Below are 13,475 nucleotides of genomic sequence, written 5' to 3' on the forward strand. Positions count from 1 at the left end.
AACGAAAATAATGATGCCTGTGTGCAGAAATTAGGATATAGCCTATTTGCCGATTGTTTTAATATCATATGGATATTGGATATATAGCTGAATTTATTTTATTTATTTTAGGCTACTAAAATAACGAATTTGTGTAATTGACTGGTTGTTTTAATTCAAGATATTATGGATATATAGCTAAACCTATAGACAGGAAAGCCCAGTCCCAGATTAAATATATATTTTTAAGTTATGTATTACTATTTTATACTAGCCCTTGCCCGTTGTGCGATATTGCCCCCCGGTGTGAAAAGTGGGAGCGATTGGTGCAGGCAGTGATTCACTAATTATAGTGTATATATAATATATATATATATATATATATATATATATTATAAAATAATGAATTAGTCAATAATGCCATTGAGTGGTTGTTTTAAGACAAGATATGGATATAATATAGCTAAACTTGTAACTCATAAACTTATACTTATACTTATAACGTAGCCCCAGACAAACATGGCAACCTCAGTTGCCAGGCAGACTTATGGAGCTTTTTGATTGGGTAGAGGAAAAGGCCTCACGTGATTGGCTCTCAGCCGTCATGTGATTTTTGGCAGTGATATCACTGGGGAACCAAAAAAAGCATTCGTAATTTAGGTTGTCTTTTTTTCTGTTCGTAAGTGATTGGCTCTCAGCCGTCATGTGAATTTTGGCAGTGATATCACTGGGGAACCAAAAAAAGCATCTGTAACTTTTACGCATTTTTCTTTTACAGATTGTTTTTTTACGCATTTTTCTTTTACAGATTGTTTTTTTACGCATTTTTCTTTTACGGATTGTTTTTTTACGCATTTTTCTTTTACGGATTGTTTTTTTACGCATTTTCTTTTACGAACACACAGATAATATTGGCATGGATCTGAGCCCATACCAGGACCTGTGCGTTGCACCAGAGTCCCAGCACCAGGCACTTCATTCAGGAGTGGTGGATTCTTGAGCCGCAATGGTTCTGCAGGCTCCACCTGGCCCATGGTGGTGCTGCAGGCTCCGCTTGCGTCTTGAATGGCCCTCCTAAAGGCCTTACCGTGGGTTTGTTGGGCTTCCTCCTCATGGAAGACAGGCTAGGGCGCCAACCCATTAACTCATTCATTTACGTTGTAACACTCGGAGAGCGATTCAGCTGATCCTTAGAGAAAAGGGAAAAAAGTATAAGAGACTGGGACAATGAAAAGCTGACCTAGATCTCAAAAATGTTTCTCACAGTACTGCAGCATCCCACACAATGGCACACTAATGCCCAGGCGAGAGCAGAGCATTGATCACCATGGTTGTTGACGGATGGGAATCGAACCAGGGACATCGCTGTCAGCCATTAGAGCCCATGTGGTATGCGTCCTATCAGTGGTGGAAAAAGTACTCAATACTATAGAACTATTCCGGTACAAGTAAAAGTCTGGAAATCCAAATGTACTTGAGTAAAAGTGCTAAACTATTGGCATCAAAATGTACTAAAAATAGAAATTAAAAACCTGTTGAGTCTCTTTTTAAAGTGGGAACTGGCCAAGGGAGAAATACATATTTCTGACCATTTTAAGGTCTAAACCTTATAACATCATAAGGCGCTAGCCTTATGATGCAGCGCCTTATGATGTTCTTATGATGATCTTTTGAAGATAGCAGCCAAGTCTATGGACTTTGAGGATATTACAAAGTTTGTTAAGAGCACTTTAAAGAGCACTTTTGAGCCGTTGTTTGTCTATGGACTTTGATGTTACTAATTGACAGCATAAGACATCATGTGGCTGATATAAATACAGTGGGCACCCCTCACTTCACACGAGTGTGATATTTCTTCTGTCAGATGAATGTATTACTGAGATTGTAGTATTGGGTCAAATTGGCCAACAGACTAGTGATACAGTACCTTTCAAAACGATCAAGTAGAAATAGCGGATTTTACCGCAAATGTGCATACTTTTGCAGGGAATTGTAATAGATTGTTAGCATTGCTAGTGGTAGCTAGCGCAGCTCTAACATTACACCTACTGTACCGACATGTTTAAGCATTTATTTCAGACATGCTTTAGTATGTATAGTTTGCCAGTGCCATTAACTAATTTTGGATAAAAACAACATCCTCTCCAGTATAATAAGGGCTGCGGGCGTCATATCTGCCCTTTTAACATGGCCGGCCCTCTGTGAAAGCATACAGTACTAATGTAAGCGAGAGGAAGTGACTGAATTCTAAACAATGGTCTGGCTCTGAGTCAACCTGACTGCCTGCAGCCTTTAGGGGTGAGTGGCAGGCATGACCAGAGCTTGTGTCTGGAATGTAGAAACTCTCAGTTAACAGCTCATGCCTAATTGAAGGCCACTTCTACCGTAACAATTACAAGGCATTGAGGGGCTCTCCAAGATCATTAGAATGAGAATGGAGGCTGGCAGTGGCTGAGTTCAGCCTGGTTGAGCTGCGGCTGCAGAGGTGATTCATTGGGCTTTATTTAGTGTAGTGGTCCTCAGAGCCTAGGGCATTGAGAGCAGCTGACTGCTGCAACCGCCATGGCAAAACAGACTGCAATTATACCATGCTTTAACGCCCCGTCCTGACGGCCAGCGAGCGAGTGATCTAGTTATAAATGGTGAAACGGTAATGTAACGCAGGCCATGGCATTGCGACAGAGCCTGGACCAATCAAATTCAATAATTAATGAATGAAGTGAAGTCTCCACTTCATAAAGCTACACATGGATTAAAGTTCTCAGTCGCCACGACTGATTGCAGCCACTTGGAAGCCAGTGTGTCGTATTATTATTATTCTTCATATTATCATTATTAGTAGTACCTTGGTTCTGTCATGACCTTAACCAGTAAAAGTTTGTTATGGTCATGAAGTGTTTGTTCTTAGATCTTTCTTTCATTTCTTCATGCCATTACTGAAAAAAATCATTGGATTTATTTATTAATTCATGAAAAGTTTTGCTTTTTTGGGGGGGAATGTTTTTTGAAAATGTTTTGAAGAAAAAAAAAAAAACACTAACTAAGGGGACACATAACAATGTGTCCGCGACACCCACAAATGGGTCCCCAGAACCCGTCTAGTACAGTATGTAGTATGTACCCTACCATCTCTCCCTTCAGAGAGGCTCTCTCTGGCCATTATCAACACAATAGTCTTATAGGAGTATAGGAGCCGTATAGGAGTCTCAGCTGCAGAGCAAGTCAACAGCTGGTCATTAGTGTTGCTGTTAACTTTAGGTATCATAAAAACATACCACCAGGGACCCCCCCCCCCCCCCCCCACATATAGGCCAAATCATCAACATCATGGCAGCACGACCGTTCCTACTGTAGATCTCATGCAGTGAAATCCTTAGTGTTAACAATCAATCAATCAATCAATCAATCACTCATAGACAAATGATGAATTCAGCTCAATTATGATGAATTCAGCACAATTATCATTGTGATGTTACTCCAACACTGTGTTAGGTGGTATTTTTATTATGATTGAAAGGCATCTCAAGAATATTGAGAAATCTTATAGAAAATTGTTTTTTTAGAGGTTTCGCTGGAGTTTCACACAATGACATAATATAGAAATACTGTATACTGTTCACTGTCTGTGCTTGTGCGCAAAACCAATCATAGCGGCCGGCGTCGTTCACTCTCCATTTCCCACTTGTCCTTAACAATATCTGTCCCCAGTTATTGGACAGAGGTCCATTCGGACATGTACTGTCTGTAATCAGTCTGAACACTACAGATCAGCTGAGAGAGCATCTGTTTTCTCAACCGTTTTACCTATTTCACACAGCAAATCTCTGCCACTCAAAGTCAGTGTTGGTGACTATGCTGTTGAACACAGAGGACAACCCCTTCCCCCCCCTCTCCCTGGCCCCCGCTCACCTGCAGCTTATCTTTGTACCCTGTCTGTCCATCTGTTCTCTCCACCACCAATGCCCTCTGCCAGGTCTGGTGCCGAGCCATTCTCTCATTTAGACTCATTTAGAGCACTGCTTCCCAAAACGAGGTTGTGTCGCGGAGTCCGCAGACCAATTTCTATGGGTTGTGAGTACTAATTTATATAATATTCTTTTCCTGTTTCCTACTGTAAATCTGAAAATATTTTTTTTTGAGTTGTACAACCATAGGGTGCAAGCCACTCCAATGCCCAGCTTTGTCCGTACCTGTTGGTGTCCGTCTGTCCGTCCCTGTTGGTGTCCCTATGTTTAGGGTACCAACAGGGGGCGCTGTTGCAACACTCACTTCAGAGAGGTCTGATTTGTTTAATGTATAATAATAAATAAATAAAACACAACTTTTAATCAATAAAACTATTCCAAAACAAATAAAATGACAAATCTAATAATAGAAGTAGAGAAATTAGGCGATCAACAAGCTCGTAGACCAATCTTGTACGTCTGCTGTTTTCATTAATTTGGGTCCCGGGCAGTTGAAAATCCTGTGTTTCTATATCGCCCCCAGAAGCAAAGATTTGAGTTAAGAACGTTTGCTGTGAAAGAATATATATTCAAAGATTTGCATACATTTTCACGATTTTTCTAAAATAGCAGATCTACAAGCTTTTTTTTTTAAACAAATAATGGTTAAAATAATACTAATAGTTTAATGCACCATTAAACGTCACTCTGAATGCACACACAAATAACACACTTGTTTTAGAAGCCATAATAAATATAGAGTGGGACTGAAATCAACTCAGTAAATTCCTAAAACTTCTAAATGCATTTTAAGGTCTGCGAAAGATGGTTGATGGTCGAAACTGGTTGAATTCAAGAATTGAGGGCACTTATTTAATTATACAGCTTCGTTATACCACTGCGCGATGTGTGTTATCTTTTTGGAGTGGTGCAACCACTCCATTAAGGAAGTATGTGTGTCTGTCCTGACTCCCTGGCTGGCTGGCTGTGTCCGAGCACGAAAATTGCATTTGGTTGGTTTTCACAACCAAGTGTCACTGTTGCTCAGCCTAACGGCTAATGCACGCGCGCGCGCACACACACACACACACACACACACACACACACACACACACACACACACACGAACGACAGTAGAGGGACCCCCACACGGGGGTCATTTCTCAACCGTAGTGCCGGCCAGAACCGCAGTTCTGGCCGGCACCCCGGGGAGCGTTCCTGTGGGCCTGGACCCCCCGGGGACCCCCACACGTAGTTGTACCACTCACTTTACACGGGTGTTATTTTTATTTCCTGCAATGCCGTCAGAGCAGTGACCTCTCCTTCTTCTGGCTGCTATGTGCTGAGTTAGTGTTTAAGCAATCTCGATGAAAAGCCTATTCAGTGACCCTGTCATCTGTCACTCAACATTAGAAAGTGAAACTGTGACTGACAGCTGAGCGGAGAATGGCTATTTTAGTGAGTTGGAGACATTGCTGCATTTTAGGGCACAGCAAAGCACAAACGGTATGAACAGTTGGCAGCGATTAATTCCGTTCCCTCCTTGCCAAAATGACTGTATTGTTGGGTTCTGGTGATTGCATAGCAAGCACAAACCGCTAAAGTTCCTTTTATTTTATACAATACAACAAAGATATATCAAACAAAGATACAACAAAGATATATCAAAAACACAAAATCATAGCAATAAGAAAACTCAGTAAAACATGCATAGCTAGTATAAAGATTTATTTTTACAGCAACAGTATTTGAAAATCACAGGCAGAACAGGGTGAACATAACAATGGTTTCAGTCAAACTAGGGGGAACCGTAGTGCAGGGAGAAAAGATGGGGTTAGCCTAGATTTAAAAATGTCCAGAGAGTTGGCATTTTATTATGTGTTTTCCGGCATCCTGAGATCGTAGTGTGGTCGTGGAGGGATGTATATTTTTTAGTTGTGCAACCACTCCAAGGAACAGCAATGTCCGTGTTCACCGACACCTATGTGTCCGCCTATGTGTTGGTTCACCTACCTGTGACTACCTAATGGTTAATGAGCACCAGTATAATGAGTACCAGTAGGGACGCTGTTGTGCCAGAAACAGAGAGAGTGCTGCACTGTTGCCTGCTAATGAGAGAGAGGGGGGGGGGGTAGTTGCACCACTCAGTTCACACGGGTGTGATTATTAACCCTAGAACACTAAACACGGGTGATTTTCACCCGGACAATTATATTTTTGTAATTTTCATAATGTTGCTGATGTCTGAGGTGGGTGGGTCTTTCAGTACCTTCATCAATGCTCAGTGGCATCATAGAAGGTAGGTTTGTTTCTCTGCCCATATGGCAGGCAGGTGTTTGGGTGAATTTCACCCGTGTTTAGTGATAGTGTGATAAAGAAAAATCCAATACACCCACAATGGACTTCTTCACTGGAGCATTCACACATGTCCCAGGAATGGGTGGACCAAAGGAGGAGTTCCCAACAAAATTTCTCTTTATTTTAGGAATATTTTTTAAATAATATGCATGTTTTTCACCAACTTTGCAACCCCCCATGATATCTATTTTTTTAATGGAATATTTTACATTGGGTAAAATATACCCGTGTTTAGTGATGGTGTAGCAAAAACTATGTTTAGTGTTCTAGGGTTGAATTGGACATGTAGGATGGAGCGAGTTCATTTGGCTTTATAGGCCAGGAGGAGCACCTTGACGTGGGCTCTGGCCTGTATGGCCAGCCAGTGTAGTGCTATGAGTGTTGGTGTGATGTGGTCACGTTTCCTTTTCCTGGTTGTAACTGATTTTTTTCTCCAATTGTTTCCTCCAGAATGGTACAGACTACGGGTTCCTGGTGCATCAGAACTCTGAGCTCCTACGAGGCCTCAGTGAGCTGGAGAAGACCTGTGCCACTCTGAGGGAGGAGAATGGCCTGCTGGTAAAGACTCACAAAATGTTGATTTGGGCAGCAAAATTTAGATTTTAGTTTTAGTCGTATTCTTTTGTCACATTTTAGTCATCCGAAATGTATTGGTGTAGTGGTGGTCTAGCTTTAGTCGACTAAATATCACAAGCTACGCGTTGTGAGCTTGTAGATCAGCTATTTTCATAGCGCAACACCCGACTGCAACCAAACATCTCTTCTCCACTAGTCCCTCCCTAAAATTTTAGTCTAGTTTTTAATTGGTTGACAAAATTGTGAGTATATATAGTTTTAGTCATCGTAGCTTAGTTTTTATTTTCGTCATAGTTTTAGTCGACGAAATCAACACTGATCTGTGTCCTGGGCTACAAAGTAGGCCAGATATGGGCTTCAAATGGAAATGGATAACTGAGAAATACGTAGACGATGCCCCAAATTGCAGAAATGTACCTGTAGGGATAGGCAGTGTCCATGTTTTCATACCGTCAAACAGTTCCCAAATTTGACCGAAGTACACAGCATCACTATTGTGAGGGGGCCTGGAGGGAGCCATCTTAACTACTAACACCTCAGTTCTTCACATTTTCTGCTGACTGAAGGTTACACATTAATTAATATATTTTGAGTTTTCATTCCTTTAAAAAATGTAGGCTATATACACTAAATTGATGAATAGAATTGCAACATGTTGTCTAACAATGTACAATATACAGAAATTATTATTATTGCACAACAGGGTTGGGCATGCATTCCCTATTTATCTTTCCCGAGTAGACCGGAGTTCTAGTTAAAATAATTTGGTCTGTCCGTTGAAATGCCATTGAAAGGTGAAATTTACGATTCCTTCTTTTGTGTCGCCAATAATGTTTACCTGTGACTTTTTTGTATTTGTATTTCTGTTGGTATTTTTGTGTGTCTCTTGTCGATCGTGCTGTAAACCCACCACATTAGAGTGATACAAAAGTAGGAATCCAGACCTGGTGCTAATGTATATACCTAAGGCAGGGAGAGCCTTTGGGAATCCCTTTCTTTTATGTTTGGACTATCTGCAAATCTCTGTATTTGGGTTTAAGGTTTAAGACTAATGCATACGCGTGCGTTGCATGTCAGAAATGATATACTGTCCTACCTACCACACAAACGTGTTGAATCGGTTGAACATACATCATTCTTGTCATTCGTACGACCGAATATAAAGCCTTTCGCAGTCCCTGCCAGACGTTGCCATTTGTCTCCCATGTGTGTGCAGCGCAAGAGCAGCGCTCCCGAGACGGAGGAGAAGGTCAGGCGGTTAAGGAGGAAGAACACGGAGCTTGCTGTCCTCGCCAAGAGACTGGAGGAGAGGGCTCGCAAGCTGCAGGAGGCCAACCTCAAAGTGGTACGCTAGCTGGCCATGGTGGAAAATAACTATGTACAATTTACAATTTAGGCATTTAGCAGATGCTCTTAGAGCGATTTACAGTAAACTACAACAAAAACATGGTAATACATCATATAGAAATAGTCATCAAGAATCATACATAAGCTAAGTCCCTAACAGTGGAATATCTATATAATGAAACTGCGTATACACCTTAGAGTATATATTAATAGAGACGGCACCCGGAGGAAACACTGAGGCGAAATGGACATAGTGGCCGAATTTGGTATTGCAGCTCGAGCCAGCGCTGGGCCATTAACTATCATTGCGCACGTTCACGTTATGGGGCAACGTGAACCCCAAATGATGGGACGGACTCATTAACAAGCGCCAGTGTCTAAAATAATCACCATAATGTCTAGTAATGAGCTGAGTGGACTAGTTCATCAGCAAGTGATGAATGGTAGTGATGAATGGTCATTGTTAAAAAGGAGAGCAAAGAAAAATGCAATTAGCCCCAGAACAGTGTGGTGACTCACCACGATTGGTTATGAGAACACAGAAGATTTAACTTTGGTGTAGTTTTCATCATTCAAGCACTGTTTCAATGTTTATTATTATTATAAGGAGGAGCTATTTCTTTCAAAAACGTGTACAGTATTTGTTAAAATGTTGTGTTGACAAGCCCACCAGTTCATTAAGTTTGCCTTGTGGAAGTTGTGGGTGGTGAATGGGTGATCCACCTGAACTGAAGCCACACCCACAGCTGTTGTTAAGATAAGATAAAGAGGCAGGGGTTAGGTGAGGGGCCTCCAGGAAGAAGCCCTAAATACAAAGGGAAGCCATTATTGCACATAACAACCACACCAAGGGGTCTAATGAAGTACTGTAACCTCATGAACACATGAAAAACTGGAAAAAATACAAAAATCAGGAAACTCCATCTTTAACGGGTGACGGTTACAATGGTTCATATACAATACGTGCACATAAAATACATGCACTGTTTCATGTCTTTGTCATTGCACTCTGTCCCAGGAGATGCCACTTGATGCCGCTGGCTTACGTTCATTCGTTATAATTATTATACATAGTCCTTGTTACTTCAGACACTTGTAGAGCTACACCATGATATGTAAAACAACCTGCCTACGGCACGGCACGCACGCACGCACGGTCACACACTTACTTACTTAGTAAGTAAGTAAGCACACACACACACACACACACACACACACACTCGCGCGCCTCTAGAGAGACAAGACGAGGTAGCGTGTGGTAAGAACGGAAGATTATGCCTCCCGATTTTGGGGGGTAACGGAAGGCGGGGCTTTTCAGAGTAAAATCTGCCTAATCTGCTTGTCACTCTAGCGCCATTATTTTGAAGAATTCCCTGGCAAAAGAAGTGTGAAGTAAAACATTTGAGTGCTTTTTTCCACCACTGTCTGCACTGTGTGTGCAGGTCAACTCCCCGTCGCTGATGAGGCCGGGGTCAGTGGAGCAATACAAGAGAGCCTTTGCTCGCCAGCGAGCCCGTGACCTCGCCCAGCACGCAGACACTCTGCTGTACAAGGACAAGGAGATCGCTGCCCTGCAGCGGGAGTGCAGAGAGCTGGAGGCACGGCTTGGCACCACAAAGGTACCAACAACATGTTTAAAATCTACTACTGTATGTTTCTATGCCAGTGGTTCTCAAAACATTTTCATGTCAAGGACCCTCGAGAATGATCTGTATTTTGCTGCGGACCCCTATCTGAAAAGAAGTTGTTCCAGACCCCCCTCCCCCCCAGAAGCAAAGATTTGAGTTAAAAAAGAAATGTCTTTCGCTGTGAAAGAATGTCACGATTGTTCAAAAATAGCTGATCTTACGCACGTTTTGAGCTTGTAGATATGCTATTCTTTTGCTATGACGATTGCAATGGCCCTCTGGAGTGAGTGTGGAATAGTGGCCCTCTCCATCTTCAAAGTTGCCCACCCCTGGCATTCTGGCATACAGTATATACACTTGAGAGTCTCAAGTGTATACTGTATGTGTGGTCACCACAGAAAAAGACTATATGAAAGTATAGAATATTTAAGATAAAAGTTTTAAACTTGTAGATGTGAAATCGATCAAGTTTGAGCAACTACATGGCCTATTCATATTGGTTGTGAGGTCAGACCACAAGCTCTTGCTGGAGCACAACTCACTGTCACTCGTCGTGACATACTGTAGGACAGACAAACAAATTAAGTATATATAAAAAATATATCCCCAAAATAAAACAGTTTGGTGGTCAAATCGTCTCAAAGCCAGCAGCTTACGCCTAGCTGTGGAGCCTAAAAACAGTGAGGAGGACTACAGATGTTCGATGCTCGTCTCTGGCAGCTTGTTGGGAAAAAAACGTTTTTAGGCCATGTTTAAAACTTGATTGTCAAGATATTCCTACTTTCATTACAGTCTGTTTCTTCACCTCGGTAGTAGCAGACACAACTTGACACACATGTGATAAGCCGTCACTCATAACTTCGGTAATGCTCAATTCTTTTGCATTTAGCAAAGAACATTCGCTTGACAGACACTGCTAGTGGGAATTCAGCATAAGCCTGTATTAAAATTACCATCATTGCTAAGGCCTACATGACATTGAGGTACAGGCTGTCTCTCTGTTTTATTATTATTTTGTTTTTACCAGCGGGGCTGTGACCCAAGAGCTGCTTTCCCTGAACATGTGTCTGTTTATTTACTGAGGGGTGCTACAGACTTAACGGTAGCCGCTGTGCACTGAGCAGATGGGACTGTTTGTGTTCTTTAATCCATTGAGACCTGAGAACAGAACTAAATCACGCCAGTTTTTTAAAACCTATGTTTCTTCAGTAGTTCCCAAACTATTTCATGTCAAGGACCCACAGAATGATCTGAATTTGGCCGTGGACGCCCATCTGAAAATATGTTGTTCCAGGGACCCCCCAGAAGCAAAGATATGAGTTACAAACATTCGCTGTGAAAGAAAATATATATAAAAAAATGCAAACATGTTCATGATTTTTCAAAAATAGCATATCTACAAGCTTGTAGATCTGCTCTTTTTTAACAGATAAAGTTTAATAATGGTTGTAGTGGTTAAAAGCTCTAAGGTGACATTTATGTGTCCTCGGGTCTAAATGGGTTAACGCTTAATGTCAACACCACCACACAACGTTCGGAGGCAGATTGTTAACTACAATAAAAGCTGATCCAATCATGGAAATGCTATTTTCGGTAACGCATGACCCAGATGAATTTTAGATCTTATATACAGGTAGGTATATGCCATGCCTTTTAGACTGTGGAATAGGACTGATTTACAGAATACAACATTCAATATTTTAAAGGTTTCATGACATTTATTTTCATTTATTTTTTCTTTTAGGTTTTATGACATCAATTACACCCACACAACCAACTTTGAACATTCAGTGGATGTTCTGTGGTCTGGGGTTTTCTCTGTGTGTTTTGAGCTGCAATGAAAACAGGCAAACAGGCCTCAACAGTGACATCTGCTAGCAAATTATTATGTCATAAATGGGATTTGTGGACTCTTACCTCACAGTCCACAGAGCACTTGTTTGAGCCAGAAAAGCCCAGACCACAGAAAATCTGCTGAATGTTAAATGTTCAGTTTTTTGGTTGCAATTAAGCTCAGAAAAATTACACCTTTTTAAATGGTGCAACCACTTCATTAAGTGACTATGTGTGTGGCTGGGTGGCTGGGTGGGTGCGTCTGAGCACGAAAACGGCATATGTCACGATCCCTCAAACTGGTAATGCCAATTTCAGACTTTCTGACTGCACACATACTGGGTTCATTTTACCCGGCCAGTGTTTCTTTATTATGCCATCTACGTTTTCCATATCATTATAGTTGGTACACAATCTGGGCTTTCAGAGCCAGCCAGGGTGGGTGACTATACATTTACATTACATGTACTCCACAGTGTCTTAAAGCGGCCCGCAGGTTAATATCGGAATACTAATATATCTTTGATTTCAGCTGTTACAATTCCAAACATGCAAACATGACCCGCTTTAATTACTAATATCTATATTAGTAGCTTAGTGAAGTATTAAACATTTTATGTCCAATGTATTTGCAGTTCATAAAGTTAACATAAATATAACTAAATGCATTTGAAATTAAATGTTAAATGTTAAATGTTACTTTTCCGGATTCCAATTCAAAAATAGCAAAACAATAATTCAGGATTTCAATTCAAATATAGCAAAATAGCAGATCTACAAGTTCAAAACGTGTCTCTAGATCTGCTATTTTTGATACAACAGTTATGCAATGTGGCTCTGGAGTGAGTGTGGAACTATAGTGGGCCTCTCCATCTTCAAAGTTGCTCACCCCTGATCTGGTATTTTCTGACTGTCTCTGTGGCTCTGTAGGGCTCCCCCGTCCCTTCTGCTAAGCAGCAATTTGAGAAGTTTCTGAGAGAGTCCCAGAGGGAAGTGTTGCGACTGCAGAGGCAGCTGTCGGTCACCTCATCCCAAGAGCAGCACAACAGAAGCCCTGGGATCCCCGGGGGGACAGAGAAGGCTGCAGACATCAAGATGGAAGAGGGAGGAGAGAAAGTACAGGTACCTGGCTCTATCCAGCTCTACTCTGACCCCTGTTGGTGATCAAGTTCAAGTCGTTAGGTCGAGTCCCTTCATGTTCATGCACAACAAAACTACTGCTCACGACAAACTACAAGTCTGCTAAATTCCTTAATTGTAGATTATTCTGTTGCAAACAAAATCTCTGAACATTAAAGGTTTATTAACACTTATTTTGCCTAAGACGTCCCCACAAGTCTTTATAATTACACCCGTAGAAGGCCCAACGCGTCTGGAGACGTCTTTAGGTCGTTTTTAATGGTATAAAACCCGACCGCTAAAATCAACGCCTTGCTCAGAGCTCCCGGACATGTTTTGCGCCTGCGCGCAGCCATTCACTTCCTTGTTTACAGGTCGACAAAACTTGCTATTATCTCTGAGGCTATCTACACCCTCCCAATTACTTATTGTGGGGGTTAGCAGAGATGGAGTACATGAAGGGGAGAAAATGTTAAAACTGTCAAAACCCCATGTTAAAACTGTTCCTGTGTGTGGGGAGGAAGGGGAGAATCTTTAGGCCTGTCACAAAGATGCAAAATTATATTATACTCTGTCTGATTGACATTTATACCACTAAATGGTGTAAAGGATCAGTTTCTCCAGATACGGCCGATCGCTGGCCGATTATCGGAGCATCTCTATTGTCTAGTCTTTGTGTTGCTCAACAACA

General features: G+C 41.5%; 1 protein-coding gene across 1 annotated transcript in view; it reads left to right on the forward strand.

The window, feature by feature from the left end:
* The window catches only part of tspoap1 (TSPO associated protein 1), a gene marked incomplete at its 5' end in the record, with an annotated part of 86,316 nt that overhangs the window by 17,741 nt on the left and 55,100 nt on the right, over window positions 1-13,475 (forward strand). Inside the window, 4 exons of the mRNA XM_080781103.1 lie at window positions 6,732-6,839; window positions 8,074-8,202; window positions 9,647-9,823; window positions 12,596-12,787. Coding sequence (XP_080637229.1) covers window positions 6,732-6,839; window positions 8,074-8,202; window positions 9,647-9,823; window positions 12,596-12,787 — 606 coding nt within the window. The remainder of the gene's footprint in view (window positions 1-6,731; window positions 6,840-8,073; window positions 8,203-9,646; window positions 9,824-12,595; window positions 12,788-13,475) is intronic.

Source organism: Protomyctophum bolini (genome assembly GCF_963924005.1).
Source record: "Protomyctophum bolini genome assembly, chromosome: 13".
In the NCBI taxonomy this organism is placed as follows: Eukaryota; Metazoa; Chordata; class Actinopteri; order Myctophiformes; family Myctophidae; genus Protomyctophum; species Protomyctophum bolini.